The 23,346-nt window shown below is 38.2% G+C and overlaps 1 protein-coding gene across 2 annotated transcripts in view; it reads right to left on the minus strand.

Annotated features, from left to right (window-relative positions):
* Positions 1–23,346, minus strand: part of FBXO11 (F-box protein 11) — a 68,837-nt gene that overhangs the window by 27,744 nt on the left and 17,747 nt on the right. The window contains exons 2-4 of one of the 2 annotated variants that reach the window (XM_063391195.1): positions 7,196–7,323; positions 6,997–7,078; positions 1,184–1,325 (exon numbers count right to left, since the gene is read on the minus strand). In XM_063391195.1, coding sequence (XP_063247265.1) covers positions 1,184–1,325; positions 6,997–7,078; positions 7,196–7,323 — 352 coding nt within the window. Of the gene's footprint in view, positions 1–1,183; positions 1,329–6,996; positions 7,079–7,195; positions 7,324–23,346 lie in introns of both variants that reach the window. The other variant, XM_063391194.1, reaches the window with a different exon arrangement.

A 23,346-nucleotide genomic window follows, 5' to 3' on the forward strand; every position in this document is an offset into this window, starting at 1 on the left:
CTAAAACCTGGGGGTTTTTTAACAGAATTTGCCAGTGACAGTGAATACAATCAAGATCAGTACCTACCACTTAAAACCAATTTTTTTGTCGTACTGACTTTTGTGGTTTTCTGAAAGATATTTTTATGTTTTACAATCCAAGAGAAAAAGTTCTCAACATGCAATTTTCATGAAGAAACTTAAGCAGTTACACTATTTGCAAATCAAACTGTGCATTAACTGCAGCACTGCTTTAACACTTACAAAAACTAGTAGTACAAGTATAACAAAACTTAAGACCAAGTGTGCCACCACCTCTTCCTCACCTTGCCAAAAAAAGACTGAAAAATGCATTCACTGAGAACAAGTGATGCACTGTATTCCAAAAAGAGTTCATCAGTGAACAAATCACACTGGTTTAAAAAGAAGAAAACAGCAGACAGCAGTTGGATTCTTTTCATTAGTGCCAGAATGCAAATAATTGCAGTGTCTGAACCTGCTGATATTAAGCCCAGACTTACAGGATGCCACTGAATCAAAGAAGTTGTAATTCATCTGACAAGGCACCCCCAAAGTGGTCTTTAGGACAGGAGAAAAGGGGTAGTTCTGTGATGTTATTATTTTTCTTTTAGTCCTAATCTTTATTTCTAAACCAAAGCACCGTAAGAAATATGTTGGTTTTTCCCTCATAAAAAAATTACAAATTTAGTTCCCATTTATTCAAACTCTCAATAACCCAGGGGCAGAGCAGACTCATATGGGGGAAAATAGCCCAAGTATTCAACCATTAAACAAAACAAACAAAATTCAAACCAAACAAAAACCCCATTTAAGTAACACAAGACAAAGCCTGCATCTAAGTTGAAGAAATGTTTTGTTCCTTGTGTGTGAATTAACACAATCCCCATAGTAGCCTAAAAACATTAAAGGGGGAAGAAGGAATATCAACTGAAGGAACTGATTTTTTTTAAAAACAGGCATTCTTTGACTAGTATCTACACTACTAGAGAATCAAGTTTTAGTGTTTAATACATATAATCAGATATTCAAGTAACAAATAATGCTTGACTAAACCAAACATAATAAAATACAACTGGTTTTCCTTCAACTAATTGTAACCAGAATTTCTATTGTACTGGCATCTTGAGCAGCAAGCAGCACATCTAGTATTTCCCAAGATAATGAGGAATAGCTTTTCACTTACCACAGAATTGGATCATTAGCCAGCTCACTGAAGCGTTTACACACACAGGCTGCTCTACAGAGATCCTGCTCTAGCAGGTAGGAGAAGATCTTTAGAACCACTTCATCTGGCAACTTCTCCTGAAGATATTGTTCTGCAGGTGCTGCTATTAAACAGTAATCAATACAAGGTTATTGACATACTTAGTGAGCTCGAATTCTGACTGCAAAAGATCACTGGTCACTTGAAAGATTCCCATTTAAAATGTCAATTAGCTCAAAGCAGCCTTTTTTTAAAGCTTGTTTCTTCTAAAACCAAAGGCAAAAAAACGATAGAAGTGAAGTCCTTCAAGTCCTCTTTCCAAACTTCTTAGTTCACCTTTTCTGTTGGAAGAATCATTCTGCAAACAAGTGCAGATGTTAAGTAGGCTACTGTGCAAGTTCCAGAAATGCTGGCTTGTCACTGCTATTAGCTTCATTGTGGTTCAATTAACCCACATTATCCATACAATAGTAATAATGCAGTCCCAAAGCCAAAATGTCTGCAAATGTTTTCAAACACAAAAGAATTTAATCAGAAATAGTAATTGGCTGGAAAAACTACAAGGAAGACTTCCTTGTTCTCCCACAATGAACACATGAGGGAAGGAGGACATCTGGGATGTAGGAAACCAACAACCATCAATAATTCTTATGTCTCCTCCTTCCACTTAATCCCATTTATGTTCTTCCTTTTAAAATAAAAAATCTAAACCAGAAGAATTATTGGTCTTTCCAGATGCATTTCTTTGGAGGCACTAGAGAAAGTTGTATTCCCGTGTCATTGTGTGGAGACAGGAGTGCACTTTGTTAAACCCCTGCTCACGGGCACATGGACACTCCACATACAACAGCTCCTTTGGGAAAGCCCTGCCTGCAGTTTGTGTTCTCACCAGATCTTCCTGGGGCAGGAATCCTCAAAGCAGGTGAGTTCTGCTTGCAAAGGTCACTTGTTTGGCTAATGCTTTCAGGATCCTTTCTATGATCCTAAAGGCACAACCACACAGAGCAGCTACCAAAGTTTAGAGGATTTGTATGCAAGGCATTCAAAGTCTGTGCCTGCTAAATTCACAGGACAATTACATTCACATAATGCCCCTCACGTTATTTTTTCTTAGAACATCTGATCCTAAGGAGCAACAGGATTGTCATTTTGGCTACTACAAGAAGCCTACTGAAGAGACCTTAGGAAAGATGACCTACTAAGTAAGAGGGAATAACATTCTGAAAAACAGTATCCATGTGAGACTTCACATAAAAACAAAATAAACAAACTGCCCCAGGATTTCCCTGCATAAGGCAGCACAAAGAAATGTGTTATTGCCAGTTGTAAGATGGAGAAAACAGGAACTGCAAGCACCAAACTGTGGCTTTTTTATCCCCCCTTAAACTGCAGACCACATCATTAGAACCTGTGTACTGAGACAGAAGTGATTAGAGCTGTTTTTCCAGGGTGTCATGCTTACATCTTTGATCAGACCAGGTGGCAGAAATTCTGAAATATCCCTGAGATGGCAGCACCTTCCCTAAACGGGTTCTTTATTGTGCCATTGTATGAATGTCCCCCTAGTGATTCCAGAACACCAATTTCACCTCAGACGCCAGAGGTGTATTTATGCAGTTGACTGCTGCTCACAGCAGTGTCAGTTTACAGCCATCAACTACAGGTACGTGCCACTTCAACCCAGCAAAAATCTATGCTGTGCCCAAGTGGTAAGTGCCATCAGTCCGCATGCCCACAGCTATTTCGCCCTACAGTATCCTATCCTCCTCCAGATTTTTTTATGATCAGCTCCTTGCAAGCTACAGAATCACTAGCATGGGACACAAGGAAAGAAAGAGGAGTGAATGCCCAGAACTTGGCCAAAACCGTTCTCTTCTGCAACAGCATTATTAATGGCAGATTACAAAATTATATTTATTCAAGAAAAAACAAAACAAAGCCTTATGAGCCAGGCTGAAGCCACTAAGTCGGTAAAACTTATGAAATGCAAGTAGTTTGGAAAGGCCTTCTGCTCAAGAGATACTTGGGAAGCCTGAAGTCTGAAGAGTTTAACAGCTCTGTAAGGGGAACATGGTTTGGCATCACCAAAAAATATAACATGCACTATCAATGCTGGTTTTTAAAAAGGTCTTTTTCCACTGGAGATACAAAGGGTCCTTCCTTGTGTCAACCAGGCAGGAGCAGTTCATTCTACAGTCCTAATTGCTCTTGAACTGCATCACAGGATAACTGGACATTGCTTCTGAATTAGCTTTCCAGTTAGATGTAGTCTTCTACTGTCTTACTGAAAGCCAAAATGTTATATTGCAGATGTAAAACAGTAAATCCTCCCAAGTTTTCCATGACCTGTCTTCTCCTTTTAACACACACTTCCCTGAGGCATACAATTTAAGCAGTTACTTCCATAAACAACCTGCAGGTTTTTTTTCTTCCTTTATCTATGTTAGGACCTTGAATAATTTTTTATCGAAAGGGGAAGTTCAGTAATATAGTGCCTTCCCACTGCTACAAAGTTCATACTCCTGTTTTCCTCCCTAGGCTTGATTTTAAAATTGAAATCCAGATGTGTTTCCTTACTACAAGGGACAAGGACCAACTTTGAGAAAATGTCAAAACACCTGAAATAAAAGTAATAATAAAAATTTTAGAGCCTCAATCAATCTTCTTGCCCCTGCAATTTTTCAAGTTGCATTTACTTAGAAATTTAGGCACTGCTTTCAAAATGAAGATCATGATTTTACAGGTGTTTGCTATCCTCACTCAGCTTTATTCAAAATGGTGTAGAAGTGGGCAATTTAATTTAAATTGCCCTTCTGTTCAATTAAGCAGGGGTTGATTTAAGATTTCTCCACTCAAATCACTGATACAGTGATTACCAGGTGAAATTCTGGAGTATAATTTGAAAAAGCTAATTTGCTTCTTAATGTGAAGACTCCCCTGTATCCAAGAGAGACCTACATGCTTCTGTTCTATAAATCCACGCTTCACATCTTGGATATCTTTTAGTAATGTGTCAAAGTAAGGATGTAATCAATGTGTTCTTCCTCTCAGTTTACAAAAATCAGCTAAAACTAAAGTCTTGTTTTAAAAAGTCTTGTCTGGCCATCAAATCAGAAGCATTTATACGCTCCTACTCCTGACAGTTTCATGCCTAGTGATGATGTGAAGGTAATGTACAAAATGCACACTCATATTAAAAGAAACCCAATCAATTTTCCAAATAAGTGTCAAAACCAGACAAGAATAAAAATAAAAACAAAGTGCAAGAGGTCATCACCAATCCTTATCTTTGCCCTAACGTAAGCTGACAGTTACACTGTTTATGATTTAGTAAGCATTAATTTACTGCACATCTGAAAGTTAGAAACACCAGTTAGCTAGTTATGTCATTCAGTTTCCACAGGATATGCATGAAGCTAATTCAGTTTCAGTTTTGATAATTTAGCTGATAGGGACTAGCACAGTAATACCAAAACAAAGAGCAGGGAAAGGTGCCTGAAAGTGAATTCCGTTCTTTGTGCAAAGACCAAGAATGCCATCCCAAGAATACAAAACTGTACTGTCTCATTATGTCTCATATGTTTGCCTTTTTGTCCACTTTAGTGGAGAAGATGGAGACAAATAGCTTTTGCTCCATAAGGATGTATTTAGCAAAAATCTTTTCTTGTTAAGAAGGAGAAATATGTCAGAAACGTGACATGTATTGTTCTTGGGAAAGTATCTTAGGAAATCAATAGGAAAAGAAAAAAAATCCATTTAAAAAGTCAGTAACTTCTGTAAACTTATGCATGTTCCTACTGTACAGAACAATCAGTCAGTGAACCAGTAACCTTGAGTCTCAGTATGCACTGCAAATCCATAGTTCAGTGAAAAGAGAAATTTAAAACAGCAACACTCCCAGCAGAACTAACTCTGAAATCTGTATTAAAATACACGTTTTTCCAACTCCTGGCTCCACTCCAGTTGGAAACGCTAGTTGACTGGCATGTCTCTTTTCAACTTGGTTGAGTTTTCCTCCACCCAGAATCTGTACAACAAGGAATGGTTTTCCACCAAGAAATTTTCCTGTATTTCTAGTCCCAAGCCTTCATTTCATCCACGGTTCTAAAATAAGCACCTGTACAGCCCAGATGACAATACACAGTTGATGCTCATGACAATCCAAAAAGTTTCATACTTACAACTCAGTTACAACAGCTATCATTACCTATGCCAACAAAAAACATGAGGTAAAGGGGATTGTGTGTTAAAACAAATTTCACCAGAATCAGTATTCCTACAAATTTAGAGGAATCTCTTAGAAACTCGACAGGGAGAAAAAAAAATAACCATTACCCACACTGGGAAAGAGATTAATAGAAAATGGTTTGAGGAGGACACTCCTTTCTTAGATTATAACTGGTTTGAACACAGTCTTAAAAGTAAAATTGTAAAATCACCATTTACAATTCTTGTTAATTCCATGCTGGAGAAGCCTCCACAATCCCCATACTTTCCCCACATGAGCTCAAGAATCTAACAAATGGAATGCACAATGAAAGCATGGTGAATTCCTCTGGAAATCAGCTTCATTCATGTTGGAAAGTTACAGACTTTTACTAAAGAAAGGAGAAAAGTAAAAGCATAATGACGAACACAGCAAAGAAGTGAATGAAATAGAAGAAAAACTAAGGATTATCAAGAGAAAGAGAGTCTGACAAGATAACTCTGCACAAGGCTCCAGAGAGCTAATCAGGAAACCAATCAATACAAAACACAACAGGTTTATGTCCAACTTGTTCTGGCTATTTCAAGAATATAAACCTGAAGTTAAATAGTTCCTAATCAGCTGCTGAAATGAAGAGTTGATCAAAGAGGGGGAGAATAAAACAAAGGAGGGAAAAGACAGAGCGCTCGAAGGACAAAAAACTAAGCCAGAAAGAGCAGACCTCAACAGAAGCATTGAAAACAGACCCAAAGCCTTGTGCCAGCTGCTCAGTTTTAATTCACAATATTAAGGGGGGCATGGACTAAAAAAACCAGAAGCAAGAAAAGCAGGAGAAACCACACTGATGGGAGCTGGCAAACGGTGGTGCTGATTTTCCAGGCAAAAGTGACAGCAGATCTCCTGGAAGTGAAGAGTGTGTCAGGAGACTAAAAAGAATAGGAGCAGAGAGACTGAGAAACTACACAGAAAACAAAACGAGCAGGGGGTGTGTGCCTGTACACACCTACAAAGTGTGTGCACACAAACAAAATACACACATAATACACTGATATACACATGTATTGGATGTATGTTTATTATACAACGTACATTTAATGTGGATGTGTGCAAAAATCTAGGTACATTGTGTATGCAGATATATCTGGTTTCTTATTTACAAACACACCAGTCTCTCCCTCTCTCCACAATGAGGTGCTATGATGACATACCCAAACTACCCCTAAAAATGCAACTGAACAATGCCATCAATATGAGAAATGGTACTTAAGCATTGCAGTAGTATTGCTTCTAACAGTAGCTTAGATACAACTGCACAGCACCATGAGAATAAAAAACAACCAAAACATGCCTGCAGTGAAGCAGACAGAACAAAGGATCAGATGACAAAAAATCTGATTAAAATCATGCTACCAAATTTGAAGTTCAGAACAAGCTTGCAGTTTTGTTTTGGTATTTTTCCCCACTGCTGTTTCTTTGTTGGAGAACACACAAAAAACAGTTTAGGGACAATGTGTGTGGAACAATGTGTGATGTTAAAATGTCTACTCCTTCTCCCTCACTTTCTTTTTTGTGCAAAACTTATTACCTGATAAATCCTGGGATTTCCCAGATACTCTAGCACGTTTTGCTCGGTGACCAAAGTTTTCAGTAGCTGAAGTAGAGGCACCCTTTAAAGAAATAAGTAAGAATTAGTTCAGTCATTAGATAACTTAAGAAAAAGACTAACTAGTTTCATACTCTTGAAACAGTAAAATTTCCTTTACAATTAAAACCAAGGAAGTTACCTCCATACTGCTCTTTGTAGGACAAGCTGTTCTTTTAGGTAGAAGAGTTTTTCTGCGAAGTTGGTATGGGCTGTTTTGTGCACCAGGACCTGATTCTTCTGCAACCATATCTGCAGGTACATCATCATCTGCAAACAAAAAAAGAAATTCGGTAATTGGAATTGTAGTTTTGCTTTATACCAGGAAAGTGCTACAGAAATTTTCAGGTAAGTACATAGTCAGAAGGGTGGGGAGGAAGTGCAAGAGAACACAGAACTTCTATTAAAAAAAAAAAAAAAAGTCAGAATATCACAGCATATGAACCTAAGTTCCTTCATTTGTACTTTCTCCATTCAAACACAGCAGCTACACCAAAAGCAGCTTAAGAAAAACCAAACAATCAAAAATCTAGGCTTTTGGTTTCTCTGAAAGCATTTAATTCACTATGCTAATTCAATCACCTCATTACTTCAAATTTTTTACCTAGCGCTATCAGTAGAATGACAAACACTGAAGTGTCAATTATTAACTAAAAGTTATCAAGAAATCCTTTAGTAAACATAGCACTTAGTACGAAACTCAAGACTGAGTTTTCCTCAAACATTTTGGGAATAGCTCAGGCCAGCACACAAAACCTTCTGTAAAATGGAGGTAGCCTTAAATACATACACTCTCTTCACCTAAATTATACTTGAAAAAGTAAGAGCATATTTTCTCTTTGCCCTTTAAAAAAGAAGTGCAGAAAGTGTCATGAATATAATTTTAAATGTTTTCATTCATTAGTTTCAATTTTCCCTGTTCTTATATTTATGGAAAATGCTTGAAACAAGCAAGAAATAATTACTCCTCACTGCATGCCCTATAACTAACATTACATTATAAAGTTGCAAGAATTTTAAAAAGGCCAGAACAAAAAGCATCTAGAAAATAAACTAAAACCAACTTCACTTAAGAAAAAGGTATACTTCCAGCAGATGCTTAACTGTGAGAAAACAATTTTGCATTTCCTTTTAACTGCCTTTTTCTTTTTAAACTGGGCAAAATGTGATGTGAAAATAACAGCCATAAAAGCGATGCCACAGAGCCAGCAGTTTTGCTGCATATATTACGTTAAAGAGACAAATATTAAAAAAAAATCCACAAAAAAGAACCCAATATGCTACCAATAAAAGTCCCATACTCTTCCAGTACTACAGTAGTCTGTTTAAAACACTAAGCAATGCAATTCTGAAGTGACTCACTCTCATTTCAAAATCTTAATTCCATGATTTTCCTAAGGGTTTCTGGTTTGGGGTTTTTTGACATAAGTTACAACACACTGTGCTTATATTGGATTATACATACCATGCAGGCTGAGCTGCTGCATTAGTGAAAAAAAAACCCAACCTATTTTTCCCCTTCCTTAGCAGATATTTATGAACGGCAAGCTTGCCATGTAGCATTAGAGATCACAACACTGCCACAACATCCAAAGAGAGGACAGAAGCTGGTGCAAAGATGAAGTTCACTGGTGATGTGCACACGGACTCCTCAGAGCAACAGAAGAGAGCTTCAGCAGTTCATTAATGCACCTGATAATTAACCTGCAAGTACCTCCATGATCAGCCTTCAGCCAGTCCAGCAGCTGGTCCAGCTCAACACATCCACAAGACCGTATGACTGGGAAGAACCACCATCAGCACAGGTTTTTAAGGACAAAAATTAACCATGAAGTTTCTATCAAGATCCACTACTTTTTACAAGAGAGCCACCTCCAAAGCCAGGTATACCTCGCATCGGACCACTTCACTACCGAGGAAGGGTAAGTATTTATGAATTATGCAAAAGGCCTAAAGGACACGGCTAGATGAACTGTAGTGAATTTTCCTCTGAAGGCGTGTCTGGCCCAGCATGGGGATCACTGCCTGTGGAAGGTCAGTGACCTCTGAGCAGACTCAATGCGCACTCACGGTTCAGTCACTTGGTTTTACCTGTTTCTTTGCACCTCTGATTGAAAACACCCTCTCAATTTAAGAAGGTAGGCAGAAGACAGAAGCTGCTACAGGAGAGCTCCCAGCCTTCCCTGGCACACCAGAGCAGAGACGTGGCCGTGGGTGTGAAGCAGGCCCTGCCAGGAGGAATTCAGGCACCACCATCCGCCAGCCCCAAGGCTCCTCACGGCAAAGCACCCAAATGTACTCAGACACCGCAGCAGGGATCGATTTTGCAGCCCTTGTGTCTGTTTTAGATTTGATTCTGTAACTATGATTACTATTGCTAACATCCCCCAGAAACTACCTGGGGACTCAGAGCCTGGTGTCTCAAGCCCACCATGCTCCCCTATTTTGCACTGAAGACACAGGATGACTGTCAGAACAGCTGGGTTTTTCCCCCTGTTCTGGACGGTCAGTGCAACAGTTCAAAATTGCCACATGAAACACAGCAACAGCACAAAAACAAAGATAACGGGGAAAAAAATAGAAAGCAAAGCAGAGAATTTTGATCTCTCAGTAGGTGATGGAAAGGGCATGGATAAACCCCAATCAGGTCTTCAGAAGAACACCCATGGAGGCCACAAAGGACAGAACATATTAATGCTGGAAAGAGACAGCAGAAGACTGTGGGGTAAAATGGAAGGAAAGGTCAGTTTGGCTGAAACGCTGAAGGACTGGCTATACAGAAGAGAAATACATTCATTTTCTTGCAGTGTGTTTAGGAAAATGGCAGGAGTCCCACTAAAAGATCACTTTTCTAGCACAGATGACATTAAAGGATATGCACACACTCATAGCAGGTATCAGAAGAATTTAAATCTTCCCTTTTTGATCTGAACATCAAGGAAGACAAGGGAGTGATACGACGATGTTTTTCACCAGCAGTTTGTGCCACACTTCTGAGGGGCTTCTGCACAGATTTCTGACACTTTAGGAATAACAACTGATTCTATTTTTCCAGATGCAGCCTGTGTAGTTACTGCCATGTGAAACAGTACCAGAAGACCTGAAGGTCTTGCGTGATCTCTTTGAGCAGCAGCCTTGGTGCTTGGTTTTGGCCTTCCAGAGCTCCCTGAAAGCCCTGAACAGACTGAGGCAGCTACACTGGAAGCCTTCAGACAGATGCTGCTCACGAACCAAATACTTCTTCAACACTGCACACTGCCCTTCCCTGAGCAAGAAAACTCAAACCAGACTCCAAGAGCTCTACTTTGAAAATCTTTCCCTAAAACTCACTTCAACTTACACCTGCTTTAGAGCAGAAATATCTGTTTTAAAATATGGAAGCTCAGTGCCTCCAAAATATTTTGAAAAACCCTATTTTAAAGTGTAACAGTATCAGGCAGTAACATACATAAAAAGCATTATAATCACATTTGTTGATGATAGAAGCATAAAAGTCAATAAACAAATTTGGAAGAGTGTATGTGCAATATTAATATCATCATACAAACACCTGCTGAAATGACTGCCAGATGCTGTCACAATTTTAACCAAGTCAATATGTTTGCAGTTTTTAAGAGATTAAATTAAGCTGAGTCTGCTCTCAAGTAAAAATATTTACCTGAATATTTTACAGCAATTATATCATATTGTAAGATAAAATAATTTCAAATAAAGTCATGTTTACTGAACTTTGTGACTCTGACAAGTCAAAACCTTGATTTGAATTAAGAGTTCTCATCTGATAGTTCAAAATTATTCATGAACCTGAACAATAACACTATAAGCTTTAAGACCCACAAAGACCAAAAAGGACAAATACCTCCATGAGGAAAAGAAGAAGAAAAATATGCAATTCTGGCAAATTGCTGTCAAGAGTGCTTTGTATTTCCACAGATGCTGTGGAAGCGAGTACATTAAAATAATGAAAAAACACAATTATACAATTGACTTCTTTTGTTTCATGAAGACATAAGTTACAGAGAAGTGACGAAGTATTGTCAAGAGATATTTACTAAAAAATATAAACACCTAGGTCACTTCTAGAGAAAATTTATTATGTCCACGACATCTTTTCCAAAACATGGGCGTGTGGTTTCATTTCTACCTTACATGCTTCCAGATAATATTTCCAAAAAGCATCATAAATATAAATGACAGCTGTTAAGTTTGATAAAGTCTTTAAAATAAAAAGAAAAAAGATTTAAATTCCCCCAATAGACTCATCATAAAAAAGAAAAAGGTGCGAGAAGATCCCAAGGAAGGCAACTCATACTCTAACCTGTAGGGTTTGATCACTTAAGTTTTTACTCTGCAACATCACATTTCTGAGCTGATTTTCTCTACCTTCACTAAATGGGGCAGGAGGAGAAAAATCAACCAAACAAAGATTTGTAGTCAAGAAAAACAGAGTTCTGAGGGTGGCAGATATTTCCAAACATTCACAGTAATGAAACTGCTCCTGTAGGCTGGGAGAAGAAAGTGGTGAGAAATGTAAACAACCAGTTTTAAGACAGGAAAACCCATATCAAATTGAGAGTGGATCTAGAAGAGCATTCTGAAAAATAAAGTTAATCCATACTGAATCTATTTGAATGAAGCCATGATCCATTTTGCCCATTAAAAAAATTTTAACAGAAGAGTGCATTAAACAGTCTTTTAAGTGGAACCAGTACAACTTCAGAATGAAATAATAAACTACATTAAAAAAAATCTGACACTGTCCATCTTCATAACTAGAAGAAAACACAAATTAAGCAACTAAAATATTAACAGCTCCTATGCTCTGGATTGAGCTCATCTTGCTGTAAATCTGGCAAAACCCAGATCAAGAATCCTGCCAGCCTGTGAGATGACAGCCCCAACTACTTGACTGGATCCCTTTCTGGACTAGCTCAAAACTCCAACAGAGAAGAGAGGATGACACAAGTTTAAAGGAGTAGAGAAGAAGGTACCCCCAATAGATGAAAGTAAATAACTTATAGAACAGATATACAAGTCGGTTCTGTATTTGCACCTACAGCAATGTCTCTGCAACAAACTGCCAACCCAAAAAACAAGTGGAACACACCCACCCACCATTTTTCTTTAAGGAGCAAGTCTCTGGGAGTGAGCTGTTAAATAAATGCATGTATCAAGAGTGTGACTGACACTCATCCTGTGTCCTTGAAAACATTCCTAACAAGTGGCTGACACCTGAAAGCAGATACAGTACCAAAACATGAAAGATACCGAATACAGAATTTGCACATTACTACTCTGTATCTCAGAGCAAAGGTTTCTCACACCAGTAGAGGCTTACCCGTTGATTCCAGGCAGCACTGAAGGATTAGTTTAAATTATGGATGGCTTAAGGTTGCTTTTGAAATGGAGACCATTTTCTTTTGAGAGCTATCTGAGGACTGCTCTGAAGAGAAAAAAACACTAGCTAAGAATATCACAACCAAAAAAGCAACTGCACTCCCAGAAACCCCCACCCAAAGCAAAGAAAGCCCCTACAAAACTGAGAAAGATGGCATGCAAAGTTCACGGAGCTTGGATACAACGCATCCTAAAGGCAGGAGAACTCTGGTGGACCTTTACAATCAAATTCCACTTCACTACAGTGGACTTGGAAAAAAAAAGGGTTCATAAGAAACAGGAGTCATGTATACAGCTACTCCATTTTATGTTGAACGTTAAAAACATGGTATTAAAATAAGTAGCTGCAAACTCATTTGCTACTAACATTGGACTTTAAAAAATACTGTGATACATTTTTTAACTATTACAGAAAGAAACCGTGTAGTACTTTTCAAGCATTATCCAGAGCAGCTCAGCTCACAGAAAGGTAAAATCTGTAAGGTACTATTTTGTGTAAGGTTCTGATGGTACTGGTCAATGAGAAGGATTAACCTCTGACTGGAGACAAAGATGTTTGGAACTGGAAGAGAGCCTACAAGAAAAAGATTCTGAGTCAGAACTGCTAGTCACAGTAGCAGCCTCTGAGATTGGAAAGGGGACAGACCTAACATTAAAAATGTATGCTTTCTTAAAGACTACAGAAAGATCAGACTTCCTGAACACCATATGGAATAGAGATTCTGCCTTCTGGGAAGCAACAACCAGACACAATAACCATTACTGACTAGTAGAATATTTTAAATATACATAAAATTTCTTACTGACAATAAACCAAAGATATACAACAATATGCAAAGCACACTGTAGCTTGTAACAGTTTAATAATAAAATAAACAAAAATGGTATGGAATAGTTTAAAATTTTCCTGTATGACACTTCTTAAATTGAAAGAGAGGGAAAAATATGCTTAAACTCGTAAGCCGCAGTACTTGTATAGAGCAAAATTTAACACACACAAACACACCACCTTCCACCCAAAGAATCAAACAGCACCTTTTTTGCATTTAAATTTTAAGCTTTCAAACATCAATACCCAAATAAGACATCTTATTACTCTCTCTGGAAATAGGTCGTGCAGTCATGATGGCCTAAAAAGAGTAAGAATAGATCAGACGCTCAAACTCTATCTGCGTTTATCCAGAAGCTCATATTAATTTTACAACATATTTAGAAGTATTTTCTAAAAGAAGAAAAGCAACTACACCTAGCTACATAGAGTTTCTTAAAGCTGAGATTATTTCTTAGTGCTATTCTTAGCTAAAAGGTAATTTCCATGAGATCCTAACAATCTCATCTTTTCTCCTTCTCAGCACATTATGAAGCCCACTACAGTGATCTTCACAGAGGTCACTCACACCAGACAGAGAGACAGTGCTCCCTCAAAGGTCTGCTAGGTCAGCCAGCACCCCCAAAATGCTGCATAGGAAAACATGGCTTACACAGCAAGGCAAAAAACTTAAGTTCTTAGAGCTGGCACACAACAGACTAATAGAAAAGGTGACAACTGGGAAATACACACTGGTTGCAAGCTCAAAACTTGTCCTCATCTATATTTCTTAAAAAATTATCAACAGTCACAAATAGCTATTCACATCTTTACACTCCACTCCCTAGGGAGCTCACAGTTCAAAACCACCTAGCACACAAAACATGTGTTAACATCAGTCAAAAAACCTTCCAGCTACTATGAAGAATATACTCCTTTTCAGAAGCCAGAATCAAAAAGTGCTAACGAGGATTTGAGGAAAAATTCTGGTTTCTTTCCACAACCATGCCCCCCAAAAGAGATATTTAACATCAAGTTAAAGACCGAATTTCTAAAAAAAAAAAAAAAAAAAAAAACCCAAAAAACTTTAACATGCACATTGTTATTAGACAGAGAGAATAATTGTGCAAGTACCTGCATAGTTGAGCTCGTTGTTAAATAACTTATTTTAGAGAGGGACAATAAAGATCTTTTTCTTGGAATAAGCAAGCAGCTCTAATGATCAGTACTAGCACGTAGAACTGATAAACTAAAATTAGAAGACAGATTTTATTTTCTGGTATTTTTTTAATTTGCTTTGCTTTTTAAATTTACATTGCTTTTCCCAAACTGATGATACCTGTACTTTAGCACCATCTGTAACATTTAGCAAAGTAATAACTCTTCAGGTGGCTGCAAGTATTAAGGGAACTTCCCTCCCTGCTTAATAGGCAGCTTGACTTCTGCTCTGACAAGCTTTCATTGAGAAGGGACGAGGCACCCTTTTTGGGTGCATTCCTCATTAAGAAAGCAATACTTTCAAAGCTTTGGCCTTGCTGCATGGTTCCTTGATGCTACAGTGAAAAAGTTGACCAAGTAGATTTTAAGGTTCAGAAATACAGTGCCCAAGAGCCTTCATTGTTACATTTCTGAATGATACTAAATAAAATAGACTATTACTACAACCTGATTTTTTTTTCTTGTCTATTGTGACTACTATACTCAAGATTCCAAGCAGGACCAATTAAAATTTCTACCTGGCCATATCGCTTCATTTGTTAGGGCAGTCAGATTACCAGTCTCAAAGGTCTTCTCCCTCTCTGGTTGAAATCTCATTAGAAATGAGAAAGCAACTTTAATCTCATTAGAAAAGCACAGCCGGTGAGAACAATAAAAAACACTGAAATAGGTTCAAGTATTGCCACTTTATTCTGACCAGAAAGATGTTTCTGATCAATCCTCATACTCCAAGTTCAGGCAGTACTTCAAGGTGCCTGAACGAAGAGGTGAGAATGGAACCCTGTGATCCCACCCTTGGGGCCTACAAAAAATTCCAAAATCGCATTTTACCAGGAAGTAAAGTGTCTCTCAGACAGGAAGGAATTATAGATTCTCCAACAGCAATACCAAAGTCACCAGAACATGTAAACAGAGGAATTGTGGAACCAGTCACCAGTACTAAAAAAACCCAAAAAGGTAAAAACAACCCCCACCAAAACAACCAACCAAATAAACAAGCCATCAAGAAAAACCACCCAAACCCAGAGAACTGCCTTTCATGAACAATGATGTCAGTTTAAATGGCTGGACATTATCAGGATAAAAACCTGCCAACCTGCCTCCAAAACTCAGGGAGAAAAATGTTCTAACTGGGACATTTAAAACTAGTAAGAGATACCTATTTGTGAGGATTTAGATTATTTCTAATAACAAGAGAGTAGCTGAACTATGAAGCAGAAACCTTAACCTTCTTTAATAACACTAAGTCTGGATATTTTTGATACCAATAACTCCAGAAAAATAATTAGCAGTCTGATTTCCTCTTTGTATTAACTTCTGGCAGCAATTATTTTCAGCCTCACCTCCTTTACCACTGCTGAACTGAAGAAGGAGCAGGACACTATTCATTTTTTCTCTAGCTGAGTTTCTGATATCTTTGAAAAAATTTGGGGCAAACCCACAGGCAAGGAATGAGTAAATTTGACGCGAATGCAGAGATTTCACTTAATGCATCCACAAGTTACACTTTAAGTTTTCTAGAGTCTGTAGCAGATCCATTTACAGAAATTTTCTGTGATCTGTGGGAAACCAACATGGCTCCTCTGGAATGTGCAATAAAACAATTCACAAGTCTCATTATGAATTAACACTATTGCAGCTGTTCAAGCATAACCCCTGTAAAACACCATCTCAGGGCACAATCATTTCACCCAGTTTTCAGGAAATGAAAGCCTCCCACAGATTTCGCTGTCATGAGCCACATCTGCAGAACACTGTTGTAAAACAGGCAGAAAAAAATACGTATCTCCTGCTACTTGAGCATAGTAGTAGATTTGGAGATACTTGCCATGCAAAGCCATCTGCCTTCTGTGGACTCTCCATCAGAAGTGATTGACATCTATCAATACACTGGCCCAGCTGAAACCTCATTATGTCGAAGAGCAGTTTTGATGAACCTTAGGAAATTCCTGGTTTAGTGCTTCAGAAGTAAAAGACCTTTTGAAATGCCTAGCATGACAAGGAAAGGCAGTCGCAGATATGTCTTGCAGTGGCAAAAAGGCTAAGGAAAGAACCAACCAAGATGAAAGGCTGGACAGTTCTTTCTGTGTGCTAGGTTTCAAGGGGTATAGTCAGTATTAATTCCTCTAAGGAAGTAACAAGAGGAGGAAAACTACATTAGTTTTATAGCTTACTGCATTTGCCTTTCTTCCCCACTGTACCAAGCAAAGTTTCCATGCTGACAGTCTATGAAGAAGCAGTGAAACAGCCCAAAGAGTCCAGAGGAAAAACATGGACCTTGTAACCTTGACAGATAGCTGGGAGGAAAACACACCTTATGCTAACACTCCTCACAATTTGGGATGTTCAAAAGCATGTTTCTAGAAAAGGAAACTGTGCAAACAGCAAAAGAGAAAAAAATATTAATTCTGTTACCTTTTTTGGCTATTTCTCCACACTATTACATTGATATTAAACAAGCACACTGCTTTCTCCTGCTGCCTTAGTACTACAATCAACACTTACACAGAATTTCAAATGTCACAGCTGAAATGAGAAAAAAACAAAACCAAAAAAACTCCAGCACATACACCAACGGCCCCACCCCCTCAGCAAAAAACCTGAAATACCACTGTAAGAACACCATAACTAAAACAGTATCTGCAAAACATAAATACATTAGACTGGAGAGGAAAAAAAATTAAAAATCATTAGTTCCTGCCGAACTATTGCTCTTTTATTCACCAAAGGGACCCCTTGTTATAAGACACAGTTATTTTTAACCTTGCAAGAAAGGCTATTTAATAAAAAAAAGTATGTGTGTTATTATGCCAGAAACACGCACACATAAAAATAGGAAAGCAATCATTTTTTATGCTTGAAATAGTCAAAAATGTGTTGTATCTAATACACGTTGTGGTAAGGCTGGATTTTACAAGCCTAACTGTGACAAGGTTTACATGCAATCACTTATCTGTTCCTTACTCTGAAAACTTCAACGACTGTTCCTATTATTCTATTCCTTAAATTACCAACTCCAAGGTGCCTGTCAAGAGCAGGAAGGCATGGTTCTGTTTAGCTTAAGGGAAATGTCTGAGAAAACAATGTGTGGAACCACAGCAAGTGCCAAGTATCGTCAGAGTGCAGGAGGGAAATACTTATTGGCCAGCATATATGTTATTAAGACAGGTTAAGAAATCTGTCATCAAACTATAAAGCACCACTGCAGTAGTCAACATCTGATTCAAAACTACCTTTGTTAACAGCTACAATAAAAATAAAAAATTGCTGACAATACCAAATACTGTAGGAAGGGCCTACCTAAACCCAAGCTGTTTTGATAAAAGGTAAATCCTACACAGAGAACAACTATCATGATTCAAAAGTACTGTGGAAGATAAAGGCTAAATAGCTTTTCTGCCAAGTTTTATGATATTAATACATGATTTAAACACAAACTGGAAGAACAGATCATCTGTTTTCCACTGCCAACATGTGTTGAAAATCAAATGTGAGGAAAGCTGGAAATAAGGTTTTGTATTATTATGTTCAAGGAAATTGCAGCACAGAGAGGACACTCTATTCTTTCTTGCCCTTTAGACTAAGGATCTCCCAAACACCCCAATCCAGAAATTACTGCACTTGGATATCTGGAGAGGAAAAAAATAATAAAATTACATCCTGATTTTATTAGAAAACCAAATGGCATAGTTTTGATCTATTAATCAAGTTTTTACCTTTGTTTTTGTTTTCTCTGCCTTTACACAAACTTTTTTAAAACCAAGTTTATTTTTACAGACGGACACCTCTTTTTTCAAACCTAAACATTGTGTGAATTCTGTAAGCATTAAGTTATCCCAGCCCGTTCCACAGCACTGCATAACCAACCACCCCACAACACTCAGCTGGTTTTAACTTTCCTGTTTTCAACGGCAAGGAAAACAGGCTGTCAGATGCTGACTGATGATGTATCTTTGCCATTAAAAGCAGTATCATGCATGAAATGTTGCATCAATGAACTTCTAAAAGCTTTTTTTAAGTAGCTATTAAATTTCCATTAGTATTTTCTATTAACATTGTCATTTCACATCGTGAGGAGCTGTTATATATATACATAAACTCATGGATATGGGTTTATTATACATATATATATCTAACAGCTGTATATTTGTGCATTTGAACTTCAGAAACATGTTCTTAATGAATAACAAAACTGATTTTTATACAGAAATGCTGCTTTTGGTAAAACTTCAGAGGCTAAAACACCAACAACCGTCAAGGTGTTTGGGTGGTGGTGCAGGGCAAAAATTGGTGTATTTGGCTGTTAATTATGTCTTTTGGTAATTAATTACACCAATTGCAGATACATTTTTCCTGGTAAATTCTGAAGTTAAATGTAATGGCTGCATAATTTGTTTCCAGAATTAGATTTTTTGCAGTGAACACTCTCAAGTTTAAAACCACAGATGATGCCCTGTATCTGATGAATTATTTTCAATTACTGACAATTTCATTTAAAAATAAATCTAGCTTCTTTTCTTAGTATCTCTCAACTGTTTTTCTTATGGTCCTAATTTGACTAAAGCTCTGTTACACTAAGCAATGTGGAAATGCCCATCTAAAAAAAAGGTCTTATAGATTAAGTAGATGCTTATTATTTCCATTTCAAATTTATTCTTAACAACATCAGGAGGAAATAAAGTTCAAGCAGGCAGAGTAAGCTGGATTACCTGAGAGCAAGCCACTAAAGTCACAAAATGGAAAGAAACTACTAACTTTTTTGATTTTGTCAAAATTGTCCAGAAATACTGAAAGTTTTCAATAGGGTTGGTTTTCTTCTTCCACAGTCTGTCTAGTCTTGTATACCCACAGCAGAATCCTGAACTTTTCATTTCTTAAACAGGTCCTCCTTCTCATCCACCTGACCTCCTGTTTTTAGTTTCCCAAATTCTGGATATTCACTCATTTTAAGACCAGACAGAAGCGGGGTTTTGTCATTTATTCTGTCTCCATTTTGAAGATCTGAGCCACCACACTTCCTACAAATTTGTCATGCCACAGTATGGTAAACTATTATTCCAGAAAGTTATTTGAGATCATGTGCATGAACTGTAAAAGCCGTTTGAACACATGCAGCAAAAAGCAATAGGGAAACAGTATGGTTGAAGAAGAGCCCAGCAACAGCCCCTTCCATCCAGACTCTCAAACCCCTTCCCCCCAAGCAGTGTATTCACAGACCAGGGCACTTGGGAGTATCAGTGGACAAAACACATGCAGAAGAAAAGGGAATCGATAAACTCATTTTTGTGTTTTTACCTACATTTCCCTTTTTTTTTTTCCCAAAGATCTTAAAAAATGGAAGATTTACGAGAAAATGTTCAAAGATGTCAAGATGTGGCATGACAGCTGCCCCTTGGTGAGGTTCCCCTTCATGCCTTGACTAGTGCTGACTACCCCTTTACCCCCACATTCCAACAAGCCTACACAGTTTGCTCTTGTCCCTTTCAATAATTTTAAGTGTTGATGAAAAGTTAAATATGTACAGAATAGAAATGTAGCTCTGTGTGTATGCAGAGCTGTCAAGGCATTTTTCTGGAGAGAAATTTGATATATACGCAAAACCACACTGTTTTGCTATAAAATGTAAGTTTGTAGTATTTCAGCATCTCAAAAACCTCAGCCCATTTTAACTCTGGGAGTAGTCAACACTTCTAAAAATCCCAGACATTGTGACATTAGGACAGGAAGACAGACCACAGCATTTTCAATCATACACGCGTAAAACTACACTGCTACATGAACATGGATATTTTCCACACCAGTGGAAAGTTGTCAAATAATCTGTATCAAAACATATTTTGTCAGCAAAAATCCATTACGAAGAAATACTATTTTAGGTTAAGTCAAAGCATTCTCAGCTCAACTATTTAAAGCTTTGATTAGAAGTACTAAAATATAACTTGTTCAAGTAACAAACTCCTTCCTTCTGTTACATTTCCATAATCCATATATCACATCATTCCTTCCCAACTGTCAGACTCAGTTTCATTTCATCATCTTCCTGATCCAGAGGTTTAAGAGGAGAAAAACACCACTGCTGTGCATTTTGACCCAGAGTTAGGCTGTAGAACATCCCAGGGCCCTTCTATACAGTTGACCAGGCAAGTGGAACATCACCAAGTCTTTATCTGTTTGTTTTTAAATAAACAGTGTTTGTGTAGAGGAAGAGCAACTGATAAAATATTTGTAAAAAAAGCTGTTTTAGAGAATCAGCAACGTTTCTACAAATTGAATGCTGATGAGTAATTGACAGACACATCCTTCCTCTTCAATTTTTTTAATTGCATCTACAGAAAATAATCCAGAAAATTAATTTCAAAGCCAATGTGCAGAAATTTTGAACAGTTTAAAACAAAATTTTAAACTCAAGCTGCTTCTCTCATCTTTCCACATTAAAGACCAAAAGGTAATGAGGTTTTAGTGTTTACCTGGAAGACCAGCATGAAGAAGTAAACAAATCGCTGCCTGTGTGATCTTGTTTACACTGCTCAAATGTGGTTATAACTGAAATAAAAGCTTTGATTACAGAGCTACAGGAGAAGATTATTCCTTTACTGCTAGAGCTGAGAAAGAAGGGAAGACAAACTCCAAGACATCCATCAGACCTTTGTTTAAGAGAATTAAGATTTCAAAATCTGCATTGCTAGGGTGGTAGCAGAGCAGGGGTAACCTCCACCTCTGTTCAGAAGTGAAGCCCCCCAGACACAGTGAGCTGAGCAGAGGCCATGGTCCTGCCAGGTCCCTGGGCTGTGCCTGGAGAGCTCTCCTGAGGCTCAGAAGGAAGTCGGGGGTATCTGCAGCAAGCTATGCTCCCTTCCTGCTCCTCCTTTCCCCATCTCATGCTCTTCCAGTCATTTCTGCTCGCACCAGGATGAATGACATACAAGTACCACCTACTTAAGGGTGATCTTCAAAACAGTATCTGCCCCCCCACCCCCATGTCTTTCACCTGGAATGAGGTAATACTTACATTATTATTCTACACCATCTTTGCACAAACCTGTGAATGTCCTGCTGGTACAGAGAGAGAAACCATTCTTTCTCCATTTTATTAAGCACTCAGCAGTTAAAAAAAAAAAATCAGCAAGTGCTACTGTGCCAATTCATGGTTTCAAGGATCTTTGCAGCTGTAAATTGAAATATGCTGGAACACATGCTGGCTGAACACGCTGAAAAACTCATCTGCTAGACAAGATCGCACCAGCTAGAAAGTCAGAGTATTAATATATTCTACCTCCTACACCTTCGCTCTAAATTACAGTCAATTTGCTAAAAGCAAAGCCACACACAATCACTCTCCCTTACAAAGTATGTTCCCAAACTAATGAATCTACAGGCTGCACTAAGATGGTTATATAACATCAGCAAATTGAATTTATTTTCCAGGCCCTATTTTTTGTCAGTCTTTGTAATCATCACCTCAGTTTCAGCTTCCTTCATCAAGTCATCCTGTCACAGTTTCACCTGTTCTGAATTTACCAATCTGACACACCTGCAAACTACTCAATTGTTCCACTGTTATTAATGTGCAGGAGCACCTGGAGACGCAGCCAAGTCACTCACTTCAAACACTTACAGCAGAGGGGGAAAAACCCTAACTCGCCTCTAAGAGCTCATGGACACAGTTGCAAGCAAGGCAAGAACAGGAGAAAGTAAGACAACATGGAGGCACGGTGAGTTTGTTTTCACACGGGCTTAGTGTGATGGTGTGTTCAGCATGCAGTGCTTTGGGGTTATGTGAACATCTCTGTCCCTGCTGGTTTGCTTACAGCCATTCCTTCTCTGAACTGATAACCTGGGATGAGATGATGGCACACTGTTTAAGAACTCCACACTGAAAAACTTGCTTGAAACTGCTGGAGCCAAACCAGAACTGGCTGCTGCCATCTTGGCATACTCCACCCGATTCAGGAGTTAAAGGATTAACAGCTTTCAAAAGTAGGTGGGGAGGACTCAAAAGACATTGCTGCTTACATTCTTTCACCTGCTGCTTCTTTCAGACATCACTACTGTAAAGCAAGGGTAGAAAAAGTATTTTCTGTGGACTCATTTGAATTTAAATACTACTGAAAATTACTGGTGAAAATAAAGGAGAATCTAGTGAACTACAATTTCCAATGTTTGATCTCAATTACTTTACCTTGTGTTAGCACTTAGGAGGAGATAATTCAGTACCAGAAGTCCTTAATTTCATTAACCACACTTTTTCTTTACTGAACTGGTCAACTATATGGTCACACTTGTTACTGTGCAACTGAAGTTTTTACAGAGCGGCCACCTCCTCCCTCCAACCCAAAGCTACCAAAACCATCTCAACGCCACTCCTGTGCTTCTGAAACACCACCCCCAAAAGGGCTTTGGACAGCAGCTAAACTGGGAAGAAAACACAGCCCATGGCTTCTATACTCCCAGTTAAGGGCTGGTCAAACCAAACCCTGTGAACCAAAAGCCTGCAGCCAGAACAGCTAGAAGGCAGGCAACAGAGAAATACACCTTTAAGAACCCTGTCACTGTACAGGAACTGCTTGACAATATTTTTTTCCTTAGATGTCAGAGCATATGCCACGACGGATGACTAACAAGTAAGGAACACAAAGAAATTTTGGTGCATCAGTCAAACTATGGTTGAAAAATTATGAAGCCTGACATCAAATCAGGCTGCTATCTTTGAAGTGTAGTACATAACAGTCAGTGAATTATTTCATTCCAGTGCTGTGTCCATTTCTGATACTGGCACAAGATGAGAAACAGGCCGGTGACTGAACTATGACAGAATGAATTTTTACTCCCATATCATAGACAATAGACACCTGTAGCAGAGGGATGCACTC

Source organism: Prinia subflava, chromosome 2 (genome assembly GCF_021018805.1).
Source record: "Prinia subflava isolate CZ2003 ecotype Zambia chromosome 2, Cam_Psub_1.2, whole genome shotgun sequence".
NCBI lineage: Eukaryota > Metazoa > Chordata > Aves > Passeriformes > Cisticolidae > Prinia > Prinia subflava.